Source organism: Halichoerus grypus, chromosome 13 (genome assembly GCF_964656455.1).
Source record: "Halichoerus grypus chromosome 13, mHalGry1.hap1.1, whole genome shotgun sequence".
Classification (NCBI taxonomy): Eukaryota; Metazoa; Chordata; class Mammalia; order Carnivora; family Phocidae; genus Halichoerus; species Halichoerus grypus.
Genome location: NC_135724.1, coordinates 72,892,729 through 72,916,245, shown reverse-complemented (window position 1 = coordinate 72,916,245; position 23,517 = coordinate 72,892,729). Strand labels below are relative to the sequence as shown.

At 39.6% G+C, this 23,517-nt stretch overlaps 1 protein-coding gene and 1 long non-coding RNA gene across 4 annotated transcripts in view; one reads left to right on the top strand and one right to left on the bottom strand.

Moving 5' to 3' along the window:
• LOC118555194 (uncharacterized) overlaps window positions 1-14,574 on the bottom strand; it is a 96,503-nt gene extending 81,929 nt beyond the window's left edge. The window contains exon 1 of one of the 3 annotated variants that reach the window (XR_013443470.1): window positions 14,276-14,574. This is a non-coding gene — a long non-coding RNA (uncharacterized LOC118555194). The remainder of the gene's footprint in view (window positions 1-14,275) is intronic. The other 2 variants (XR_013443469.1, XR_013443471.1) reach the window with 2 other exon arrangements.
• A 133-nt stretch (window positions 14,575-14,707) lies between these two features.
• HORMAD2 (HORMA domain containing 2) overlaps window positions 14,708-23,517 on the top strand; it is a 91,152-nt gene continuing 82,342 nt past the window's right edge. Inside the window, exons 1-3 of the mRNA XM_036123193.2 lie at window positions 14,708-14,769; window positions 17,692-17,741; window positions 22,307-22,394. Coding sequence (XP_035979086.1) covers window positions 22,344-22,394 — 51 coding nt within the window. The 5' untranslated portion in view covers window positions 14,708-14,769; window positions 17,692-17,741; window positions 22,307-22,343. The remainder of the gene's footprint in view (window positions 14,770-17,691; window positions 17,742-22,306; window positions 22,395-23,517) is intronic.

Below are 23,517 nucleotides of genomic sequence, written 5' to 3'. Positions count from 1 at the left end.
ATCTGATACCCTGTGTCTTTTGATTGGGGCATTTAGCCCATTTACATTCAGGTTATTGGAAGTTTCTACCTCTTAATCTCCTTTACCTATTTCACTTCACCTATTCCCCAACCCCATTCCCCTCTAACAACCACCAATTTATTCTCCGTATTTATGACTGTGTTTCCAGTTTCTTTATTTGTTCATTTATTTATTTATTTAGATTCCACATATAAGTAAAATCACACAGTATTTGTCTTTCTTGGATTTATTTCACTTGGCATAATGTTCTCTAGATCTATCCATGTTGTTGCAAATGGCAAGATTTTCTTATTTTGATAGACAAGAGGGGAAGATGGCAGCAGAGTAGGAGGACCCTAGGCTCACCTCGTCCCATAAATACAATTAGGTAACTATGAAATCATCTGAAATAGTCCAGACATTGATCTGAAGACTGGCAGAACAAACTCTACAACTAAAGGTAGAGAAGAGGCCACATCGAAGAAAACAGCACAGAGATGTGGCTTGGGAGAGAAATGGATTGTGGCCACTGCAGTGGTGAGGGAGCTGTGGTCAATGAGAAGGGTGAGAGACAGACTAGCATAGGAGTGCACAGGGATAACAAATCCCCATAGCAACTGGCTTGGAAAGCAAGAGGGCCCGAATTTCGTTGAGTTCTTGCAACCAGCGGGGCTTAAGCTGGAGTTTTAAAGGTCAGTTTGCTTGGCTTTGGGAAAGGTCAGAGGACATTGGGGCTGCTCTTGGAGAAAAGGCAAGGCAAACAGCCCACAGACGTACAGCATGGAAACAATGATCTGAAGAGCGCCTGGGGTACAGAGTAGGGAGGTTAGTTGCTCACCTTGGAGCATGTCCCAGAGAGGGAGCATTCACTGAGAGGCCCCTCCAGGAACAAAGGAACTGCTGGTGCCATTTCCCTTCCCCTCCCCTTGGCATCAGCACAGGGCCACCTACGGGAACCAGCACAGCACAGACACACCCTACCTAACTTGCTTACAAGCCCCGCACCCCCCATGCTCCAGAAGAATCACCCTTCCTAGTCACATTTGCAGTCCCAGTGCAGCAGGCCCCTCCTCAAGAAGACCAGCCTAAACCCCTGCCAACACCTTGTCTCCCGACCCTGGAGTTTTGTGATGCCCCAGTTCCAGTGGCAATGGCAACAATCTCATTTCACAAGCAGACCAGAGCACCAAAACGTACCACTCAGACCAGGGACCAAACACTGCCTACAACAGGCAAAGAGAGCCTCTGTAGACAACTGGCCTGAAGGATAAAGTGGCCAGGACACAACAGCAGAGTGCATGCAGCACATACTGGAGACACTCCCAGGAGTGCCAAGTACTGGGGAACAGGAAACACTACACCGCAGGACCTCTTTCTTCATAAAGCCATTACTCTCAAGAACAGGAGACATAGCTGACTTTCCTAACACACAGAAACAGGCATAAAGATTTAGACAAAATGAGAAGACAGAGGAATTTGTCCCAAATGAAATAGAACAAGGCCATGGCTAGAGATCTAAGTGAAACAGATATAAGTAACATGTCTGATGGAAAATTTAAAGCAATGATCACAAGGATACTTACTGGACTTGAGAAAAGAGAGAAGAATGGAGGCTATCAGTGAGATCATTAACACAGAGATAAGGAATAACACAGAGGAGATAAAAAGCTCAATAAATGAAATGAGAAACACACTTGATGGAATGGAAGCTTGGAAGAAGCAGAGGAACAAATTAATGACCAAGAAGACAGAGTAATGGAAAGTAATCAAGCTGAACAAAAGAGAGAAAAAAAGAATTATGCAAAACAAGAACAGACTTAGGGAACTCAGTGACTCCATCAAACATAATAACATTCAAATTATAAGAGACCTAGAAGAAGAGAAAAAAAAAGGGGGGCTAGAAAATTTATTTGAAGAAATAATAACTGAAAACTTCCCTAATTTGGATAAGAAACAAATATCCAGATTCAGGAGGCACACAAACCCTCAGCAAAATCAACAAAAGTAGATCCAAACCAAGATATATTGTAATTAAAATGGCAAAATATAGTGATAAAGAAAAAATGTTACAAGCAGCAAAAGAAGACAGTTACATACAAAAGAAACCCCATAAGACTATCAGTAGATTTTTCAGCAGAAACTTTCCAAGCCAGAAAGGCATGGCATAATAAATTCAAAGTGCTGAAAGGGAAAAACATGCAGCCAAGAATACTCTATCCAACAAGGCTATCATTCAGAATAGGAGAGATAGAGTTTCCCAGACAAACAGAAACTAAAGGAGTTCATGACCATTAAACCAGCTCTATAAGAAATATTAAAGGGGATGCTATGAGTGGAAAGACCAAAAATGACAGTATGAAGGTAAGAAACACAAAAGCACTAAAAAGAAATATTTATTTATTTTTTTCTTAAAGATTTATTTATTTATTTATTTGAGAGAGAGAAAGAGAGAGAGCATGCACACAAGCAGGGGGAGGGGCAGAGGGAGAGAGACAAGCAGACTCCTTGCTGAGCAGGGAGCCTGACTCAGGGCTCAATCCCAGGACCCCGGGATCATGACCTGAGCCAAAGGCAGACACTTAACCGACTGAGCCACCCAGGCACCCCTAAAAAAAAAATTTCTGTAAAAAAAAATTATTCAAGGAACTCACAAAATAAAAAGATGTAAAATGGGACACTATATATCTAAAATGTGAGGAGGACAGGAGTGAAGAATAGGTTCAAACTTAAACAACCATCAACTTAATATAGACTGCTAGATGCAGAAGATACGTACAAAACCTAATGGTAACCACAAATCAAAAACTACTAAAAAATACAAAAGAATAAAGAGAAAGAAATCCAAATATATCACTAAAGAAAACCAGCAAATCATGAAAAGAAAAAAGACATGAGAGAATCAGAGAAAATCTTTAGAAACAACCAGAAAACAAGTAATAAAATGGCAATAATACATATCTATCAATAATTACTTTGAATGTAAATGGACTAAATGCTCCAATCAAAAGACAAGAGTGACAGATTAAAAAAAAGAAGAAAAAGAAAAACAAGACCCATCTATATGCTGCCTACAAGAGACTCACTGTAGACCTAAAGACACCTGCAGATTGAAAGTGAGGGGAATGGAGAAACATGTGTCATACAAATATATGTCAAAAGAAAGCTGGGGTAACAATACTTATATCGGACAAAACAGACTTTAGAATAAAGACAAAAAGATGAAGAAAGGCACTATATCATAAGAAAGGGGTCAATCCGGGAAGCCTGGATGGCTTAGTCGTTGGGCATCTGCCTTTGGCTTAGGTCATGATCCCAGGGTCCTGGGATCAGCCCCACGTCAGGCTCCCTGCTCAATGGGGAGACTGCTTCTCCCTCTCCCACTCCCCCGCTGTGTTCCCTCTCTGCCTGTCTCTTTCTCTGTCAAATAAATAAAATCTTAAAAAAAAAAAAAAAAGGCAAAGAAAGGGGTCAATCCAACAAAAAGACATAACAATTGCAAATATTATGTACCCAACATGGGAGCACCCAAATACATAAAACCGTTAATAACAGAAAGAACTAATTGATAATAATACAACAACAGCAGAGAACTTTAACACTCCCCACACATCAATAGACAGACCATCTAAACAGAAAATCAGGGGCTCAGTTGGTTAAGCGTCTGCCTTTGGCTCAGGTCATGATCCTGGGGTCCTGGGATCGAGTTCCGCATCAGGGTCCCCCTTCTCTGCAGGGAGCCTGCTTCTCCCTCTCCCTCTGCTGCTCACCCTGCTTGTGCTCTCTCGCTGTCAAATGAATAAATAAAATCTTAAAAAAAACAACAACAAGAAAACAATGGCTTTGAATGACACACTAGACCAGATAGATTTAACAGATAAATTCAGAATGTTCCCTCCTAAAACAGCAGAATACACATTCTTTTCAAGTGCACACAAAGCATTCTTCAGAACAGATCACATATTAGGCCACAAAACAGGCCCCAACAAATTCAAAAACATGGAAGTCATACCATGCATCTTTTCTGACCAAACACTATGAAACTAGAAGTCAACCACAAGAAAAAAATCTAGAAGGACCACAAATACATGGAGATTATAGCATGCTACTAAACAACTAATGAGTCATCCAGGAAATAAAAAAAGAAATAAAAAGTACATGGAAGCAAATGAAAATGAAAACACAACGGTTCAAAACCTTTGGAACCCAGCAAAATAGGTTCTAAGAGGGAAGTTTATTGCAATACAGGCCTACCTCAAGTAAGAAAAATCTCAAACAAACAAGAACAACAAATAAAACCAACAGAAGGAAGGAAATAATAAAGATCAGATCAGAAATAAATGATAAAGAGACTAAAAAACAATAGAACAGATCAATGAAACCAGGAGCTGGCTCTTTGGGGGAAAAAAAAATCTATAAAATTGATAAAACTCTAACCAGACTTACCAAGAAAAAAAAGAGAAAGGACCCAAATAAATAAAATCACAAATGAGAGAGGAGAATAACAGCATACACCAGAGAAATACAAACAATTATAAGATAATATTATGAAAAACTGTATGCCAACAAATTGGACAACCTAGAAGAAATAGATAAATTCCTAGAAACATATAACCTACCAAAACTGAAACAGGAACAAACAAAATTTGAACAGCCTGATTACCAGCAAAGAAACTGAATGAGTAATAAAAAAACTCCCAAGAAACAAAAGTCCAGGACCACACGGTTTCGCAGGTGAATTCTACCAAACATTTAAATAAGAGTTAATACATATTCTTCTCAAATTATTCCAAAAAAATAAAAAAGGAAGGAAAACTTCCAAATTCTTTCTATGAGGCCAGCATTACCCTGATACCAAAGCAGATAAAGAGACCACAAAAAAAGAACTACAGGCCAGTATCTCTGATGGACATAGATACAAAAATCCTCAACAAAATACTAGCAAACCAAATCCAACAATACATTTTAAAAAATCATTAAAAAAAAAAAAATTCACCACAATCAAGCAGGATTTATTCCTGGATTGCAAGGGTGGTTCAATATTTGGAAACCAATCAATGTGATACATCACATCAATAAAAGAAAGGATAAGAACCATATGATATTTCAATAGATGCAGAAAAAGCATTTGACAAAGTACAAGATTCATTCATGATAAAAAATCCTCACCAAAGTACATTTAGAAGGAACATACCTCAACATAATAAAGGCCATATATTAAAAGTACACAACTAACATGATCTTTGATAGGGAAAAACTGAGAGCCTTTCCCTTAAGGAGAAGAACAGGCAAGGATGTCCACTCTCAACACTTTTACTCATCATAGTACTGGAAGTCCGAACCACAGCAATCAGACAACAGAAAGAAATAAAAGGCATTCAAATCAGTAAGAAAGAAGTAAAACTTTCACTATTTGTAGATGACATGATACTACACATAGAAAACCCAAATGACTCCACCAAAAAGCTGCTAGAACTGATACACAAATCCAGTAGTCACAGGATATAAAATCAATATACAGAAATCTGTTGCATTTCTATACCCCAATAATGAAGCAGCAGCAAGAGAAATTAAGGAATCAATCCCATTTACAACTGCACCAAAAACAGTAAGATACCCAGGAATAAATCTAACCAAAGAGGTGAAAGACCTGTACTCTGAAAACTATAAAGCACTGATGAAAGAGACTGAAGATGACATAAAGAAATGGAGAGACACTCCATGCTCATGGTTTGGAAGAACAAATATTGTTAAAGTGTCTATACTACCCAAAGCAATCTACAGATTTAATGAAATCCCTATCAAAATACCAAGAGCATTTTTCACAGAACTAAAACAAATAATCCTAAAGTTTGTATGGAACCAAAAGACCCCAAATAGCCAAAGCAATCTTTAAAAATAAAAGCAAAGCTGGAGGCATCACAATTCCAGACTTAAAGTTATATTACAAAGCTGTAATAATCAAAACAGTATGGTACTTGCACAAAAATAGACACATAGCTCAATGGAACAGAACAGAAAATCCAGAAATAAACCCACAGTTCTCGACTAGTTGTCTTGACAGTTGTCGAATCATCGACAAAGCAGGAAAGAATATCCAATGGAAAAAAGACGGTCTCTTCAACAAATGGTGGTGGGAAAACTGGACAGCCACATGCAAAAGAATGAAACTGGACCACTTTCTTACACCATACATGAAAGTGAATTCAAAATGGATTAAAGACCTAAATGTGAGACCTGAAACCATAAAAATCCTAGAAAAGAGCACAGGCAGTAATTTCTGTGACATCTGCCATAGCAACTTTTTTCTAGATAGGCCCCACAAGGGAAGGGAAACAAAAGCACAAATAAACTATTGGGATTACATCAAACTATAAAGCTGCTGCACAGTGAAGGAAACAATCAACAAAACTAAAAGGCAACCTACAGGGGTGCCGGGGTGGTTGTCGGTTGTGCAGCCGGATCTTGATTTTGGCTCAGGTCATGATCTCAGGGTGGTGAGATCAAGCCTCGAGTGGGCTCCGCACTCAGCAGGGAGTCTGCTTGAGATTCTCTTCCTCTCCCTCTGCCCCCTCCCCCTGCTTGTGTGCTCTCTCTCTAAAATAAATAAATAAATCTTAAAAAAAAAAAGGCAACCTACAGAATGGGAGAAGATATTTGCAAATGACATATCTGATAAAGGGCTAGAATTCAAAATATATAAAGAACTAAAACTCAACACCTAAAAAACAAATAATCCAATTTAAAAATGGGCAGAAGACATGAACAAACATTTCACCAAAGAAAACATCCAGATGGCCAACAGATACATGAAAAGATATTCATCATAATTTACCATGGGGAGGGGTGCCTGGGTGGCTCAGTCAGTTAAGCATCTGCCTTTGGCTCAGGTCATGATCTCAGGGTCCTGGAATCAAGCCCCATGTTGGGCTCCCTGCTCAGCAAGGAGTCTGCTTTTTCCTCTCCCTCTGGCCCTCTCCCCTGCTCATGCGCACGCTCTCTCTCTCTCTCAAATAAATAAAATCTTTAAAAATAGTAATAATAACTTACCATCAGGGAAATGCAAATAGAAACTACAATAACATACCACCTCACACCTGTCAGAATGGATAAAATCAACAACACGAGAAACAACAGGTGTTGGCAAGGATGTGGAGAAAAAGAAACCCTCTTGTACTCTTGGTAGGAATGCAAACTGATGCAGCCACTGTGGAAAACATTACGGAGGTTCCTCAAAAAGTTAAAAATAGAACTACCCTATGATCCAGCAATACTGAGTATTTACCCAAAAAATACAAAAACACTAATTCAAGGGCATACATGCACTCCTATGTTTTTTGCAGCATTATTTACAAACTATGGAAACAGCTCAAGTATCCACTGATAGATGAACAGATAAGGAAGACTTGGTAATATATATACAATGGAATATTATTCAGCCATAAAAAAGAATGAAAATATTGCCATTTGCAACAACATGGATGAAGCTAGAGAGTATAATGCTAAGTGAAGTTAAGCCGGTCAGAGAAAGACAAATACCACATGATTTCACTCACATTTGGAATTTAAGAAACAAAACAAATGAGCAAAGTCAGGGGAGAGAGAGACAAACCAAGAAACAGACTCTTAACTATAGAGAACAAACTGATGCTTACCAGAGGGGAGGTGGATGGGGGGCATGGGTGAAATAGGTGATGAGGATTAAGGAGTGCACTTATTGTGATGAGCACCAGGCAATTAAAATAAAAACTTTATTTTTTAAAAAAGATTTTATTTGAGAGAGAGTGCGTGCATGGGTGGGGAGGGGCAGAGGGAGAGGGACAAGCAGACTCCCAGAGCTTGATCCCAGGCCCTGTGATCATGACCTGAGCCGAAGGCAGACCCGTAACTGAGCCACATAGGTGCCCCTAAAATAAAAACTTAAAAAAAATTTTTTTATTCTTTTCTCCACATACTCACCAACACCTGTTGTCTTTTTGATAATAGCCATTCTGATCCATGTGAGGTGATATCTCATTATGATTTTGATTTGCATTTCCTTGATGACTGGAGATGCTGAGTATCTTTTCATGTGTCTCATGGCCACCTGTATATTTTCTTTGGAAAATGCATATTCAGGAGGTTTCTTAATAGCCAAAAAGTGGAAACAAACCAAATGTCCATAAACTGATGAGCGGATAAACAAAATGTGGAATATCCATACAACAGAATATTATTCAGCCATAAAAAGAAATGAACTGATACATGCTATAACATGAATATCATACTTTAATTTTTATACTAAGTGAAAGAAGCCAGACACAAAAGGCTATATATTGTGTGATTCCATTTATGTGAAATATCCAGGATAGTCAAATCCATAGAGGCAAAAAGTAGATTAATTGTTGACAGGGGTTAGGGGAGGAAGAAATGGCAATTGACTGCTGAGCATGGGGTTTCTTTTTGGGGTGATAAAAATGTTCTGAAATTAGTGGTGATGATTACACCATTTTATAACTATACTAAAAGCCACTGATTTGTACACTTTAAAGTGGTGAATTTTATGTATATGTAAATAAAAGGTACATTTAAAAAACAGGACGTTTTTCTATATATATGTATACTCTACTTGAATAAAAAGTTAACAAAAAAAAGATAGTGATTTCAAATTAGGATAAATGGAAAAATAATACTAACAACAGAAATAGAAATTTGCAATGCATCTTTTCAAAGATCAACCCCATTATGCATAATTTGAACACATATAGTACATCACTGGGATATCTGGGATTCTTCTAACAACATATGTGCATTCATTCAATGTGAGTTTATTGAGCATGTCCTATGTCTAGGCACTCTTCAACAAATAAAGGGGGAGAGATGTCCACAGATTATTGATAAGGTCATATTTTGAATTCTCCCAATGCATCTTACTAGGGTAAATCTTTCTGTGTTGTGTACTAATGTGACCAAGGTTAATGTAGCCCCTGGAACATTTGAGAATATGGCTTTCACAGGAATCTGGCTTTCTGGGATAGTTTTCTTAGGTGTAAGTCATAGTAAACCTCTAAATGATGTCTTCTTGAAATTCTTTCTCCCTTCCATTTTTAAAAGCTATGTAGGTAATTTTCCTGTAATATCTTACTCACTTTCCAGTTGTTAAACTTTTTTCTTGGCAGAAAGGAATTGCTTTTTGTTTGTTTAATGAGGAGAGATATTAGAAAAGCCTGCCCTGGGGGCACCGGGCTGGCTCAGTCAGTAGAGCATGTGACTCTTGATCTCAGAGTCAGGAGTTTGAGCCCCACCTTGGGTATAGTGATTACTTAAAAAAAAAATAAATAAAAAATAAGTAAATAAAGGGGCAATTATTAAAAAAAGAAAAGCCTGCCTCAGATGTCTTATATTTGCATTCAATTTGCACTAAGATCGTAAGTATTCCGAATCTTAAGTTATGGACCTTCTCAACCAGAGGTCATTAATACTTACACATTTATTATTGGGTTAGTATAAACTAAAAGAAGAAAAAAGGCTCTCATAGGGCTGAGGCTACACTATGGTCTCATAGGAGTTCTAAACAATGTTTTGGTAACTGTCATTTTCCAAACATCAAAATGTGTAGAAAGTAAAGGTCTTCAAAATAGAGGCTGTCAGTAACTGTGGTAAATTTTGAAAGTCATCTCATCTCAGATCTCTGTGCGGATGTACCAAGTAACAATCATGGAAAGCCAGTTTATTTATTTATTTTTTTAATTATTTATTTGTCAGAGAGAGAGAGAGCACAAGCAGGCGAAATGGCAGTCAGAGGGATATGGAGAAGCAGACTCCCCACCGAGCAAGGAACCCGATGCGGGACTCAATCCCAGGACCCCGGGATCATGACCTGAGCCGAAGGCAGATGCCTAACCGACTGAGCCACCCAGGTGTCCCGGAAAGCCAGTTTAAAATCTATTTCATTTGAAACCTTTTCTATTAAATGATAAACATTAGGAGGCGTAACATCATTTTACATGTCACCAGAACTTCATAGTCAGCAGAAAAGAGAACCAAGTAGCCAAATGAGCATTTCTATAATGTTTCATAATTATTACCTTCCTTGACATCGTGTCTTAGGGCACTCAAGCAGGCAGCACTAATAGCCCCTGTCATTTCCTGTCATTAAACCCTAGGTTTTCCCCAGAAATATACAACCCACAAGGAGATTCTTCTGCCAGTTAGAAAAGATCAATTCAAAAGATGCAGAAATCAATATGTAACTCTGAATGGGCATGAAGGCCATAATAAATTGCCACCTACACATGGAATTATATTTTGTAGATTGACAGTGTGTGGGCAGAAGCAGCAGAAGCTTATGTTAAGACCTTATAGTTGGGCTTATTTTATACTGACCGGCTTATTTCATACTGACTGGCTTTTCTTTGGCTGCCAAAGAATGGATCACGTTCAAAAGCTAAAGCCAAGTTGGCAATCCTTTCTTTTTGCCTTTCTCTCTAAAAATTACCCTAAATAGGAGCGCCTGAGTGGCTCAGTCTCTTGAGCACCTGACTCTTGGTTTCAGCTAGGGTCATGATCTCAGGGTCTTGATATCAAGCCCTGAGTGGGGCTCTGCGCTCAGTGGGGAGTCTGCTAGAGATTCTCTCTCTCCCTCTCCCCCTTCTGCCCCTCCCTCCACCCCCCCAGCCCCCGCATGCATATGCACACACTCTCTCAAATAAATAAATCTTTTTAAAAAAATTAAAAAATAAAATAATTATCCTAAATAAGTTAGGCAATATAGCCAGTTTACACACAGAGGCCTGATTCAAAACTTCAGTTCTCTAAATCATTTTGCCTCTCTTCTCATTGATACTTAAAATTCTAGGACTCCAGAGTCACATTCATAAGCACATTTATAAATACCACTGACCGCCCCCCCCAAAACATACCACATGACTAGTATATGCCTCAATGGAGACCAGAATAAAATAACACCCTACTGTGGAAATGAGGGCTTGAAATAATGCAGCTGGCACTCTCCTCTTATCCATGAATGAGGCATTTGGGATTGCTAAGAAAACATTTAGCTTTCAGAAGCATGCTGCTACCAGGAATGGAAAGGATCTCACACCTCCTTTTCTTTCCTAATTCTAAAGTGGTGGGCAAAATGTCTACTTTTATTGGTTTGAAGTTGTCTAACCATTGCCAAAGAATAAGCAAAGCAAATTATATACACATGCTCTCCTCCTAAAATGCTACCTCCTTTGCGAAGCTGTCTTGATTTATTTAGAATGCATAGCTTTCTTCTCCACATTCTATCTTATAATTTATACCTCCACTGATATTTGCATTAATATTTTCTATATGAGTAATGTGTTTACAGGTATCCTCTTACTAAACTGTAAACTTCCACAGCTCAGAGACCAAATTATTATCTCTCTGGTCCCCAAAATGCCAAGCAGAGTACTTTATAAATGGCAGGTCCAAAATAAATGCTTGATGAATGAATAAATATGGTGCTGTTAGCTTTATGATGACTGGAAGTTACAATTTAAGAGTTCTAATAAAAGTTGAAAGTAAATAGGGTAAAGAAAGCACCCTTCTTTTCTCTGTATTTGGTATCATGATTGTGTACACTGAAGAGGGAAATGGATCTACAGATGTCCTCTTGAAAATACATTTTATATTCAATATGTCTATTTTTGACAACCTTCAAGTAAACTATCTTTTAGAGAAGACTTCCAAGCTTATACTGAACTTGATGAGGAAAGTTCCAATCAGTCAGACAAATGGTATCTACTTCCTGTGACGGAAGAGTGCCGTTAGATGCCTCAGGAAAAAACTGCAAAATCCTAACAGCTGAGAGCATGACGCTGCAAGACTCAACTAAACAGGTGCTGCCTATATAAAGCGATCAAGAATAGAAGAAGAAACCCTGAATTTAACTGAGAAGGAAAAATGGTCGTTAGTTCTCAAAAAACAAGGGTTTATGAGAGACTATGGACTCTGAAAAACAAACTGAGGGTTCTAGAGGGGAGAGGGGTGGGGGGATGGGTTAGCCCCAGTGATGGGTATTAAGGGGGGCACGTTCTACATGGAGCACTGGGTGTTATACGCAAACAATGAATCATGGAACACTATATCAAAAACTAATGATGTAATGTATGGTGATTAACATAACATAATAAACAAAAAAAACAAGAGTTTAACTAGGGACTGATTTATGAGGATTGACAATTGTTTCAGGTATACAGAGTAAGAGGTAGCATATATGTCTAAAGAGAGAAAGGCAATGAAAGTCATCTCAAATAAAATTCCCCTCACCCACTCTATTTTAATTTGTTTTGCATGTTATTTTACTATTGGATACAGGGTTTGGCCAAACTTTAACAACTAGTTATTTGGAAATTTCTACACAATGATCAATTTCTCCCACAATGTACATTTTTTCCTTCCAAAACAAACAAGATACTTTGCTCTGACAGGGACAATTTCCAGTCTCTTATTGAAAGGTACAAGAGAAGATGGGTAATTGAATATCATACAGCACTTTTGAGTTCATTAGGCCATTATCCCCTGGGGTAGATTTAATCAAAAGATGAAGAGTACAAGCTCAAAAGCTTTTAGTTGACAAGAAGCAAGTCTTTGGCTTGGGATTTTTGTGTTTGAGTTGTAAGTCAGCTTCACAGAAAAGTAATCAGAAACTACACTGGCCAGAGATTAGAAAAGAGCCTTGAAATGAAAGGTGTGAGACCATGGGTTCTACTTGTGACTTGGTCTCTTAACAAGCGTAAGGACCGTGCACGAATTACTTAAAATTCTCATCTGCAAAGTAAGGGACTAGACTAATAATTTCTAAAGCCCCCTGTGGCACTATCAATTTTTCATTGTCTAATATTGTTCCTTAAGTCATAGACTGGTTCATTCAACTACACGAATACCTTCAATGAACATAATAAAGGACAGTTTCTGCCCTCAAGGAGTGGATAAATCAGTGGGAAAAGTGAACACTTTACCCATAGCTTCTAGGTGCTCATTCATCTAGTTCTAAAGTTCTAAACAAAGGTCACCAAGGAGTAGGAGAAACTCCACAGAAGCTCTTAGGAGGAAGAGAGGAATTTATTGTTTCAGTCCACCAATGTTTACTAAGTGATCCCTGTGTACCAGGCACTGTGCTGGGCACTGAGGATCCTGGAGTGACCCAGAAAGATCAGGCCTCTAATAAAGCTTACTTGCATTCTCGGTGGTGAAGAAAAAGAGATTAACAAATAAATGAAATCCAGATTGTTATGTTTTAGGAAGGAAAACAATAGTAATGAGAGACAATAACTATAACAATAGTAATAAGAGACAGTAACTGTGTGTGCAGGGTGGGGTGGGATGAACTTTCATTAGCATATGGTTGAGGAGACAGCGAAGCTGAGACTTGAGGACAGATGAGAATGAGGACAGCCAGCATGGAGGGACCCTCCAGAGGGAAGTGGGTAAATACTGATGACGAAAGGGCTGGAGCAGAGAGACCATCTGCCAGGCCGGACCTTAAAGAGCAATTACTTCTGGAAAGTTTAGGATTAAAGCAGTCATTCTCAACCAAGGGCGATTTTGCCCCTCAGGGGACACCTGACTACATCTGGAGACATTTTGGGTTGTCACAATTTGGCAAGGAGAGTACCACTACGGAGATTGAGAAAACCTGCACTAAAGAACTATCACAGCCGAAATTATGGTTTTCGTCATTATGTTATTAACTCATATTTTTACCAACTTGGATCTTTTTTCCTTTACAGCAGAAACAAAAACAGGTTTCAAGTGGCCCCATGCTTCATCCACTCTCTAAGAAATCCCATCGCAGAGGTTCAAGGGACTCCGCGAACCTCTGAAAAGCTCCACGAGGTAGTGAATTTGTCCCTCAACGCGCGGGAAAGGATCTGAGGAAACCCACCACCCAACTGCTCACGGGGGTCACCCCTACGGAAGGGACTGCGACTAGGGGCAGTGGAAGAGGAGAACAAACTCAGGTTTCATTTGCGTAATTACAAACCGATGTTCAAAGTAATGCAAAGTGGGGTCCACGCTAGGGAAGAAGTGGAGATGCCTCAAGGATTAAAACCTCTGTCTCTGCATCTCTAGCTCTCGCTGCAGGCTTCCGCACTGACACCCGTCCCCCAAAGCTCTAGATGCTTCTCCCCGATGCCGCCCTGCGCTGGCCTCAGACCTCTCTGCCCCACCCCTTCGCCCCGGTCCCGGTCCCAGGCTCTCACCTGGCCCCGCCCGCGTTGACCCCAGGCCCCTCCAGGCCCGCGAGGACCTCCCGCCGCCGCCTCACCTTGGGCCTTCAGGCGTCTCCTCAGCAAGCCCCGCGGCAGGCTGTCCTCGACGTACGGGTTGCCCAGGCGGAGCGGAAGGCCCCGTCGGGGTCTGTGGGCGGCGCCGCGAGCCCGGCGCGGGTCCCTCAGGCCGGGGAGCGCGGGGCCAACCCTTGGAAGGGCGAGAAAGGCGGCAGTAGAAACGCTGCGCGGGCGACCCGAGGGCATGTGGCCTGGGAACCAGGGTGAAAGAGGCGGGGCGCAGAGGACGCCGCCGCTGAGAGGGCCGGGCCCGTCAGGGGTCCGTTAGCGGCCGCTCGCCCCTTTTTGCATATTCATGAAGCCGAACGGGGCGGACCGCCCAGGCAGGCAGTGGAGAGGTCGTGAATTATTCATGAGGAGGCGTCTCGTCCCGCCCAAAAAGGCCTGTTGACTATTCATGAGCCTGAGAGGGTTTGGGCTGGAAAAGGCCGTTGGGTACCCACCCTTCCGGGAGAGGCGTCGACGAGCTGAGGTGAGGGCTGTCCGGACGCAAGGTCTCCGGAGAAAGAGGGCGCTTGAGCATCGTCAGTTTCCTAAGCTTAGGTTAATTTTTTTTCTTTCCTTTTCCTAGAGGCTTTAACTTTGATCTGAAAGTATTTCGCTGAGGTACTCTGAGGAGAAAGGGGAAGGCGGGGGCTGAGGAAAAAGACAAAGGGAAGCTTCTAGATTGCACCCCACCCCCTCCCTCTACTCCCGCCCTCAGCGTTCGATTTTGAAAATTTTCACATATAACAGGAAAAAAAGAAAAAAAAAAAAGGGTGGAGAGAATTGTAGTGGGAACACCCGCATTCCCGCTATCAAAGGTAGTTCTTGAATTCAGATTTCTGTGGGAAAGAAGGAATGAGTCTTGGTGAGGAAGCAACAGCGTAATTAGCGGCCAAGCAGAGGGTCAGGCCAACGACTTCTGTGTATTGCTGGGGGTCGGAAGTGGAGCTTTGGGGGTGATCCTGGCTAGGTCAGGTTTTCTCCAGTCATGGAGGTGTTTTGCCAGAATCAATGCCTGGCGCAGACCAAGCGGTGACAAGAGCTGGGGATGGGTCCCCACGGAATGACCTCGGCTCCTTTGCTACCTTTTCCAGGACGTGCCGTTTAATCTCCATGGACTTTAGTTCCCCAAACAGTACAGGGGGAGAAAGTGCCTTGGAAACGCAAGATTAGCCAATCACCGACATGTGTTCAGGTGTGCAGAGCAAGGGACGGGGGTGTGCAGTACACCGTGCACTTGGCTGGTGAAAACGAAGATAAAGCACGGTTCTTGCCCCTAAAGGAGTTTTTGATTTAATTAGGCTGAGTGCAATTTCTCCCCCATTGGATCGTCAATCTCTTGAGATGTGAGCAGTGTTTTACATCTTTGCAATCCTACATGATGCCTGGCACATTGTAGTCACCTAGTAAATGTTGAATGAATAAATAATTGAAGTAGCCCGAAGAAGATATTAAAAAAACCAAAAGAGCATGAACAAATATCCAGTTAATATAGTGGAAACCATTTACTCTGAGTGAGCGTGGAGAAAGGGAATTATCAGAGCCAAATGGGATTTGTTAAAATGGTGAATAATAACTTATGGAAGCAAACTCTGTGAAGCCTCTGAGTAACGGGGTGACCTTTGACAAACCAAGTTCTTTTGTTGGACTTCACTTTCCTCTTCTCTATAGTTTTATATTTTACATTTAAATCCATGACTCATTTTGAATTAATATTTGTATACAGTGCGAGATTTAGGTTGAGAGTTTTTGTTTTTTGCTTTTGGGTGTTTTGTTTTGTTTTGGCCTACGGATGTCCTATTGTTCCAGTACCATTTGTTAAGACAATCCTTCCTCCACTAAATTGACTTTCCTTTTCTTTACAATGAAGGGATTGGATTATCTGTTTCTCCTTTCCCTTCCAGTTCTATGATGCTAAGCCCATTTATGTCAAAATGTACTTTCTTTGTGTAAAGCCATCGTTCATATCAGGCAAGAAAGGTCATCTAGTTGCATTTTAGAATACAGCTATTAGATATTGCTCGTTTGATAGAAAGGGGATTTTCTTGTTAAAAAAATGGTTTGGGAAGATTGGGAAAGATGGGTGGGGAGCATTAGGAAATCAACTATTATTGTCTTTGTGCAAACATAATAAAACTGGTTTTTGCTTCACTCAGAATGGCCAAAGGCAGGGGGCGGGGAGTGGCTTAGGCTTTAGTATGCTGAACAATAGCTGGTTAATCTTTATCTGAATCTTGGATTCACACATACAAGGGTAAAATAGTAAGCAATTGTGTCACCATTTTAAATAGGGCAGTTGAGATGTAGGTCAAGAGGTAAGCCTAGCATGAGTCTTTATCTGAGAAAGCACAGATACCTTTTTTTTTTAATTTTTATTTATTTGACAGAGACACAGTGAGAGAGGGAACACAAGAAGGGGGAGTGGGAGAGGGAGAAGCAGGCTTCCTGCAGAGCAGGGAGCCTGATGTGGGGCTCGATACCAGGACCCTTGGACCATGACCTGAGCTGAAGGCAGACGCTTAACGACTGAGCCACCCAGGCGCCCCAAAGCACAGATATCTTACCTCCTTCTCAAGATCATAATTCTTGTCACAGAGTGGAGATATCAAGTATAAAAGTGAATGATATTGATGCCCTGTGAAGTTTCAGATGTTTGTGGGTCAAATATACAAGCAAATATATAAGTGAAAGACATTTGAAAGTTAGAGTTCTGTTCTTAAAATCCGTAATTATGAAATCTCTCCTAGGCTTTTAGATAATGAGTTAGAAAAAAGTGATAAAAAAAATCAGAGTTAATCTCTGATAATCTGTAGTGCCATACCTCCTGGGGCTGTCAGCTTGTGAGCTTTCAAAATTAAGCAGAGTTTGTACTTGAATAGGAGACTTCCACAAAACACCTGCTCAAAGAGAAAACAACAGTAGCAACAGAATAATTAAAGGTTGAAAAGAGTCTGGCTACTTAAAAAATATATATATTTAGATATGTTTTGCTTTTCTAAAGCAAGCTCATTCTAGAACAACAGAAAAAGACACTACTGTGTTTAGAAATACGCAAGCAAGCTCCACAACTAGGAAGGCACTGGTAGTGCCTCATTTTAAATGGAATGTAAGCAAAAAGGAATTTCATTTTAGGGAGTCATTGTAGAAAAATCCCTAAATCATGAGTCAAAATTTCTTGAGTTTTAGTATCAACTCTGCCACTAAGTGTTTGACCCTGAGTAAGTCAGTTGACTTCTCTGGACCTTGATTTCCTCATCTAGAAAATTAGATGTTTGGACTAGATGACATTTAAAGCTCCTTCTATCTCTAATATTTGGTAATTCTTTTCTAGACACTTAATACTTCCTTGTTCTTGTATTACTTCTCTATTGATTCAGCAAATGTTTATTGAGCATCTATTTTGTTCCAGTAAAGTAATGGTGCTGAGGATTCAAGAATGAGCTGAACGAGACATTAAAGGTCAGATATTACATGATTCCATTTATATGAAATGTCCAGAATAGGCAAATCCATAGAGATGAAACGTAGATTAGTGGTTGCAAGGAGCATGGGGAGGGGAGACTGGGGAGTGATTGGTAATGGGTATGGAGTTTCTTTTTGGGGTAACAAAAATCTTCTGGAATTAGTAGTGATGGTTGCAAAACTGAATATACTAAAACCCACTAAATTGTACCTTTTTTTTTTTTTTTAAGATTATTTATTTATTTATTTGACAGAGAGAGACGCAGCGAGAGAGGGAACACTAGCAGGTGCTGAGCCACAACTGAGCCACTCAGGTGCCCGTAAATTGTACCTTTAAAAAAAAACTTTAGGGGTGCTGGGTGGCTCAGTCATTAGGCATCTGCCTTTGGCTCAGGTCGTGATCCCAGGATCCTGGGATCGAGCCCCACATCGGGCTCCAAGCTCTATGGGAAGCCTGCTTCTCCCTCTCCCTCTGCCCCTGCTTGTGTCCCCTCGCTCGTCTCTCTCTCTCTGTGTCAAATAAATAAATAAAATCTTAAAAAAAAAAAAGCTTTTAAAAAAAAAAACTTTAAAAAATAAAGAATGAGCTAGACCGACACAACTTTACCCTCATGTTAGCTCACAGTAGGGTGGGATGGATACATAAATGCAACCAGGATACTGTATATGTTACAGTGGGCATATAACTCAACTTGGTGGTGGTGGTGAATAAGGAAATAGTTCCTTGAGAACACTATACTAAGCCAAATCTAGGAGATAAGTAGGAATTGAGAATGGAGATTTCAGGCAGAAGGATTATTGCTAAAGCCTGAAAGCTGGAGAGAATATGGTGTAGGGTAACTAATGTTGATAAGAATAACTGATGCATAAAAGTGTAAGGGAAAATGGTTAGAGATGTGCCTAAGGAGGCATGAGCCAGATCTTGAAACCATGGTAAGGAGTTTGGATTTTATCCTGAGGGCAGTGGGGAGCCATTGAGGAATTTCAGTCTACAAAGTTACATAATCAAGTTTGCAATTTAAAAAGGAAACTCTGGCTGCAATACAAAAGACAGACTGGAGAAGGGCAGAATCAGTGACCGGCAGACTGGTGGTTGTAGCAGTCCAGGCAAAAGATGAGGCTAATCGCATCTAAGCAGAGATAACAACGACATGTGTAAAGTGAGGAATGGACACATTTGATAAATATTAAGGAGACTGGATGTGGAAGTGAGGGAGGGTCAGGATTGAGTCATAGTTTTTAGGCTTGAGCTGTTAGGTATTTGATGATGTCATTTACTGAGCTAAGGAACAGAAATAGGTTTTGGGGGAAAAGAAGTGACATTTAGATGTGTTGGGAACATCAAAGTGGAACTGTCTCATAGAGGTACAGATCTCTAACTACCCAGAGAGACCTGGGCTTCTGACATATAAGAATCATTAGAATAGATATAGTAATTGAAACAATGGAAATGTATTTGTTCATCCAGAGAGTGTGTTTAGAAGTAAGAAAAAAAAAAAAAGGAGCTCCTAGTACAAAACCCTGAACACCAAACACTAAGAAATAGGCAGGGAAAAAAATGTGAAGTAGACAATGAGAAGGAACAACTGGAAGGCTGGAAGAAAACTAGGAGTTCAAATACTAACATAAGATTTTTATTTTTATTTTTATTTTTGAAGATTTTATTTATTATTTGACAGAGAGAGACACAGCGAGAGAGGGAACACAAGCAGGGGGAGTGGGAGAGGGAGAAGCAGGCATCCCGCGGAGCAGGGAGCCCGATGAGGGGCTTGATGCCAGGACCCTGGGATCATGACCTGAGCAGAAGGCAGATGCTTAACTGACTTTGCCATCCAGGCACCGCAGGGCTTGATTCTCTAGAAATGCCATCAGAATGTCTTATGATCATAGAAAAAAAAAAATTTTTTTTAATCACCTTCTGCTGATTCTTTTTTTTAATTATTTATTTTTTATTTTTATTTTTTTATTTATTTGAGAGAGAGAGTGAGAGAGAGAGCACAAGAGGGGGTAGGGTCAGAGGGAGGAGCCGACTCCCTGCCGAGCAGGGAGCCCGATGCGGGACTCGATCCCGGGACTCTGGGATCATGACCTGAGCTGAAGGCAGTTGCTTAACCAACTGAGCCACCCAGGCACCGGAAAAATTTTTTTAAGTTTATTTATTTAAGTAATCTCTATACCAATGTGGGACTTGAACTCACAATCCCAAGATCAAGAGCTGCGTGCTCCACTGACTGAGCCAGCCAGGCACCCCCATAGAGGAAAAAAAAATGTAGTGGGGTCCCTAAATGGCTTAGTTGGTTAAGGGTCTGACTTTTTATCTCAGCTCAGGTCTTGATCTCAGGGTTGTGAGTTCAAGCCCTGCATTGGGCTCCACAGTGGGCGTGGAGCCTACTTAAGAAAAAAAAAATCAATGTAGAAATCTATTTAAAAATTCTTCTTTTTTATTATTTATTATCTCTAAGGCTAATAACTACTCCAGTTGGGGGTCATTTACATGGTTTAATGGGCCGGAACTAGAGCTTAAACTCTTGTAGTTACTTATTTTGCTCATTTTATTTCTTGAAGTTTTAAGGGAGGCAATTGATGTGTTGAGTCAGATTTGAAGGTTATACACAAATGAAGGTTATATTCTGAAGTCAACAAAAGATACTTTGGAATCTTTAAGGACTGAAGGACTATTAGGTGGTTTTCAATGTCCTATAAGATATTGTAAAAGAGTGTCCCCTAGTGTTGCTCTGAAGAAGTAATTTGAGAGAAATTAAATAGTACTTGTTTATAATCTCTATCACCATCTTGTGGCAGTGTCCTCAAATAATTTTGCCTTCTTTTATTTGCAAAATCATCCAGAATCTTGCATTAATCTATACACCCAAAAAAATCACATGCTATCCTGGGTGATCCAGAATGGAATTACTTTAGATGGGTTATTTTACAAATACTTTGGTCAGAACTCCATAAAACATTGAAAAGGAGCCCCAGTATAAATTAAATTAAGGTCTTTGAAAAGAAAAAGGGAAATTTGCTTCTATTGTTTTATGCTAGTGAAGCAATGGAAGTGAAAACTGGATGTATTTTTTTATGACTTTAAGTCCCTCTGTTTTATTTATTTGTTTTTTTAGTAAACTCTACCCCTAACGTGGGGTTTGAACCCATCACCCCAAGATCAAGAGTCACATGCTCTACCGACTGAGCCAGCCAGGTTCCCCAAAACTAGATGTATTTTTAACATTAATATTTTTACTGTGTTAAAATATGCATAAAATTCACCACCTCACCCATTCTGAAGTGTACAGTTCAGTGGTACTAAGTGCATTCATGGTGTTGTGCAACCATCGCTATTATCCATTCCTAGAAAAATTTTGTCATCCTGAACAGAAACTCTGTGCTTTTTAAACACCCAATTCCTTCCACCCTCCAGCTCTTTGTAACCTCTATTCTTTCTGTTTCTATGAAGTTGACTACTTTAGGTACCTCTACCTCATATAAGTGAAATCATGCAATATTTGTCCTTTTGTGTCTGGCTTATTTCACTTAGCATAATGTTTTCAAGTTTCATCCATGTTGTAGCATGTATCAGAATGTCATTCCTTTTTAAGGCTTGTATATATCATTGTATATACCACATTTAAAAAACCCATTCAACTGTTGATGGACATTTGGGTTATTTCCACCTTTTAGATATTTTAAATAATACTGCTGTGAACATTGGTGTACAAGTATCTGTTTGAATCCCTACTTTCACTTCTTTTGGGTCTATGCCTAGAAGTGGAATTGCTGATTAATATGGTAATTCTGTTTAACTTTTTGAGGAACTGCCGTACTATTTTTTACAGCAGCTATACGATTCCCACCAGCAATGCACAAGGGTTCCAATTTCTCCACATCCTCACCAACATTATCATTTTCCATTTTTGGGGAATAGCCATCCTAATGGGTGTGAAGTGTAAATTTTAACTTTTGAGTTACCTTTAAAAACCAGTAACCTGGAGTGCCTGGGTGGCTCAGTGGTTAAGTGTCTGCCTTCGGCTCAGGTCATGATCCTAGGGTCCTGGGATTGAGCCCCCACATCGGGCTCCCTGCTCCGCGGGAAGCCTGCTTCTCCCTCTCCCACTCCCTCTGCTTGTGTTCCCTCTCTCGCTGTGTCTCTCTCTGTCAAATAAATAAATAAAATCTTTGAAAAAAACCAAAAAACAATAACCTGTAAAGTTAATTCAAGAAATGTTTTTGAGCCCCTGCTATATACAGAGCACAGTTGCACTGTAAGGGAATAACGAGGATGAATAAAATACATTGTTAAATTTTTAGGTGATTTACAATTTATTTTTCTCCTCCAAATGTATTTGGGAACAAGCAAATTAACTTAAATTCTCACTGGGTGGTTGAAAAAACTAATCCAGAGAATTTATGCCAAATTCATAGAAAATGGGTAGTGGAGATAAAAATGTTAATTAAACTAATTTTCCAAAGAATACAATCAAATGCTAATTATGTAGTTCTTCTTTGGAAAATTCACAAAAAGGATTATGTCAGGCAAAGCCTCTAATTTTTTTTCACCCCCACAGGTTTGACCTGTTAAAAGAATCCTGATACATTACTACAATGGCCACTGCTCAGCTCTCTCACTCTATCAAAATTCACAAAGCATCTAAGGTAATTACTAAGAATTAAAAGAAAATCAATGGCTATTTAGTGAGTTACTTCAGAATCATGACTTTAATCTTTGGTGTTTTTTTAAAACAGCAGTTTTATCAGTTAATTGGCACATAATATTTTGTCAGAGTATATCTACATTTTAACTGCCTAATGGGCCAGGGATGTTCAAGAAATTAGAATATATTCCTACAGAGTAACTTACTGGGTGCTTATTTCATGTTTATATATTTAGATTTTCTAGAGTGAAAGAAATCAGAAACAAAAAAGATGTTTAAAGAGAATGGTTTTTTTTGTTAGACATTTACTATGAAGCAATTAGGAAATTTCTGATAGGCACCGTGATGTAATTATAAGAACTGAAGAGAGAACACAGAGAGGAACTTGGAGGCTGGGCCCCTAGGGGAGCATGCTGGAGCCAAGTAATCTTTCTGGGTTCACAAGGGCAGGTTTATCTTGCCCCAAGACATTCATTAATGAATCGTTCATTTATTAATTGAGAGCTTAATATTGTATAATATATATTTACATATATGTGTGTGTCTATATATATGTTATGGTGTTACTATTCTCTGAGAGAATAAAAAAAAATCTTTATCTAGAAGTTTAGAATCTGATAAGGGAAATACAATTTAGAGGAGTTAAGCCAATATACAAAGCAGTATATGTATTACATATATGTGAAAAAGAGTAAAGCAATACAAATTATAGGAATTTAGAGATTTTGTATTGACTGGAATGGTTTGTGTATTACTCATGAAGGAAATGTGACTTAAGGTGGACTTTGAATAATACAAAGGATTTGAGTAGAAGAAAGAGAAGAGAATTCTATGAGGAAAACCTACCAATGTGCCTTGGCTCAAAATGAGAAATGAACGTGGCATATTTTAGAAAATAATGAAGAACCTATCCTTATTGGAGTTGAGAGACATCATGTTGGACAGAAGTAGGAAATAAAGTTGAATGGGAGCTTTGGGAACAAATTAATATGGATCTTAAAAGCCAAGCTAAGGAATTTATGCTTTATTCTTTAATCAGTAGACAGCAGGCTTGATCAGGAGAGTGAATAAAATGATTGTTTTAGGAATATTAAGCTGTAGCAAAAACAGGGGCAAGATTCAGG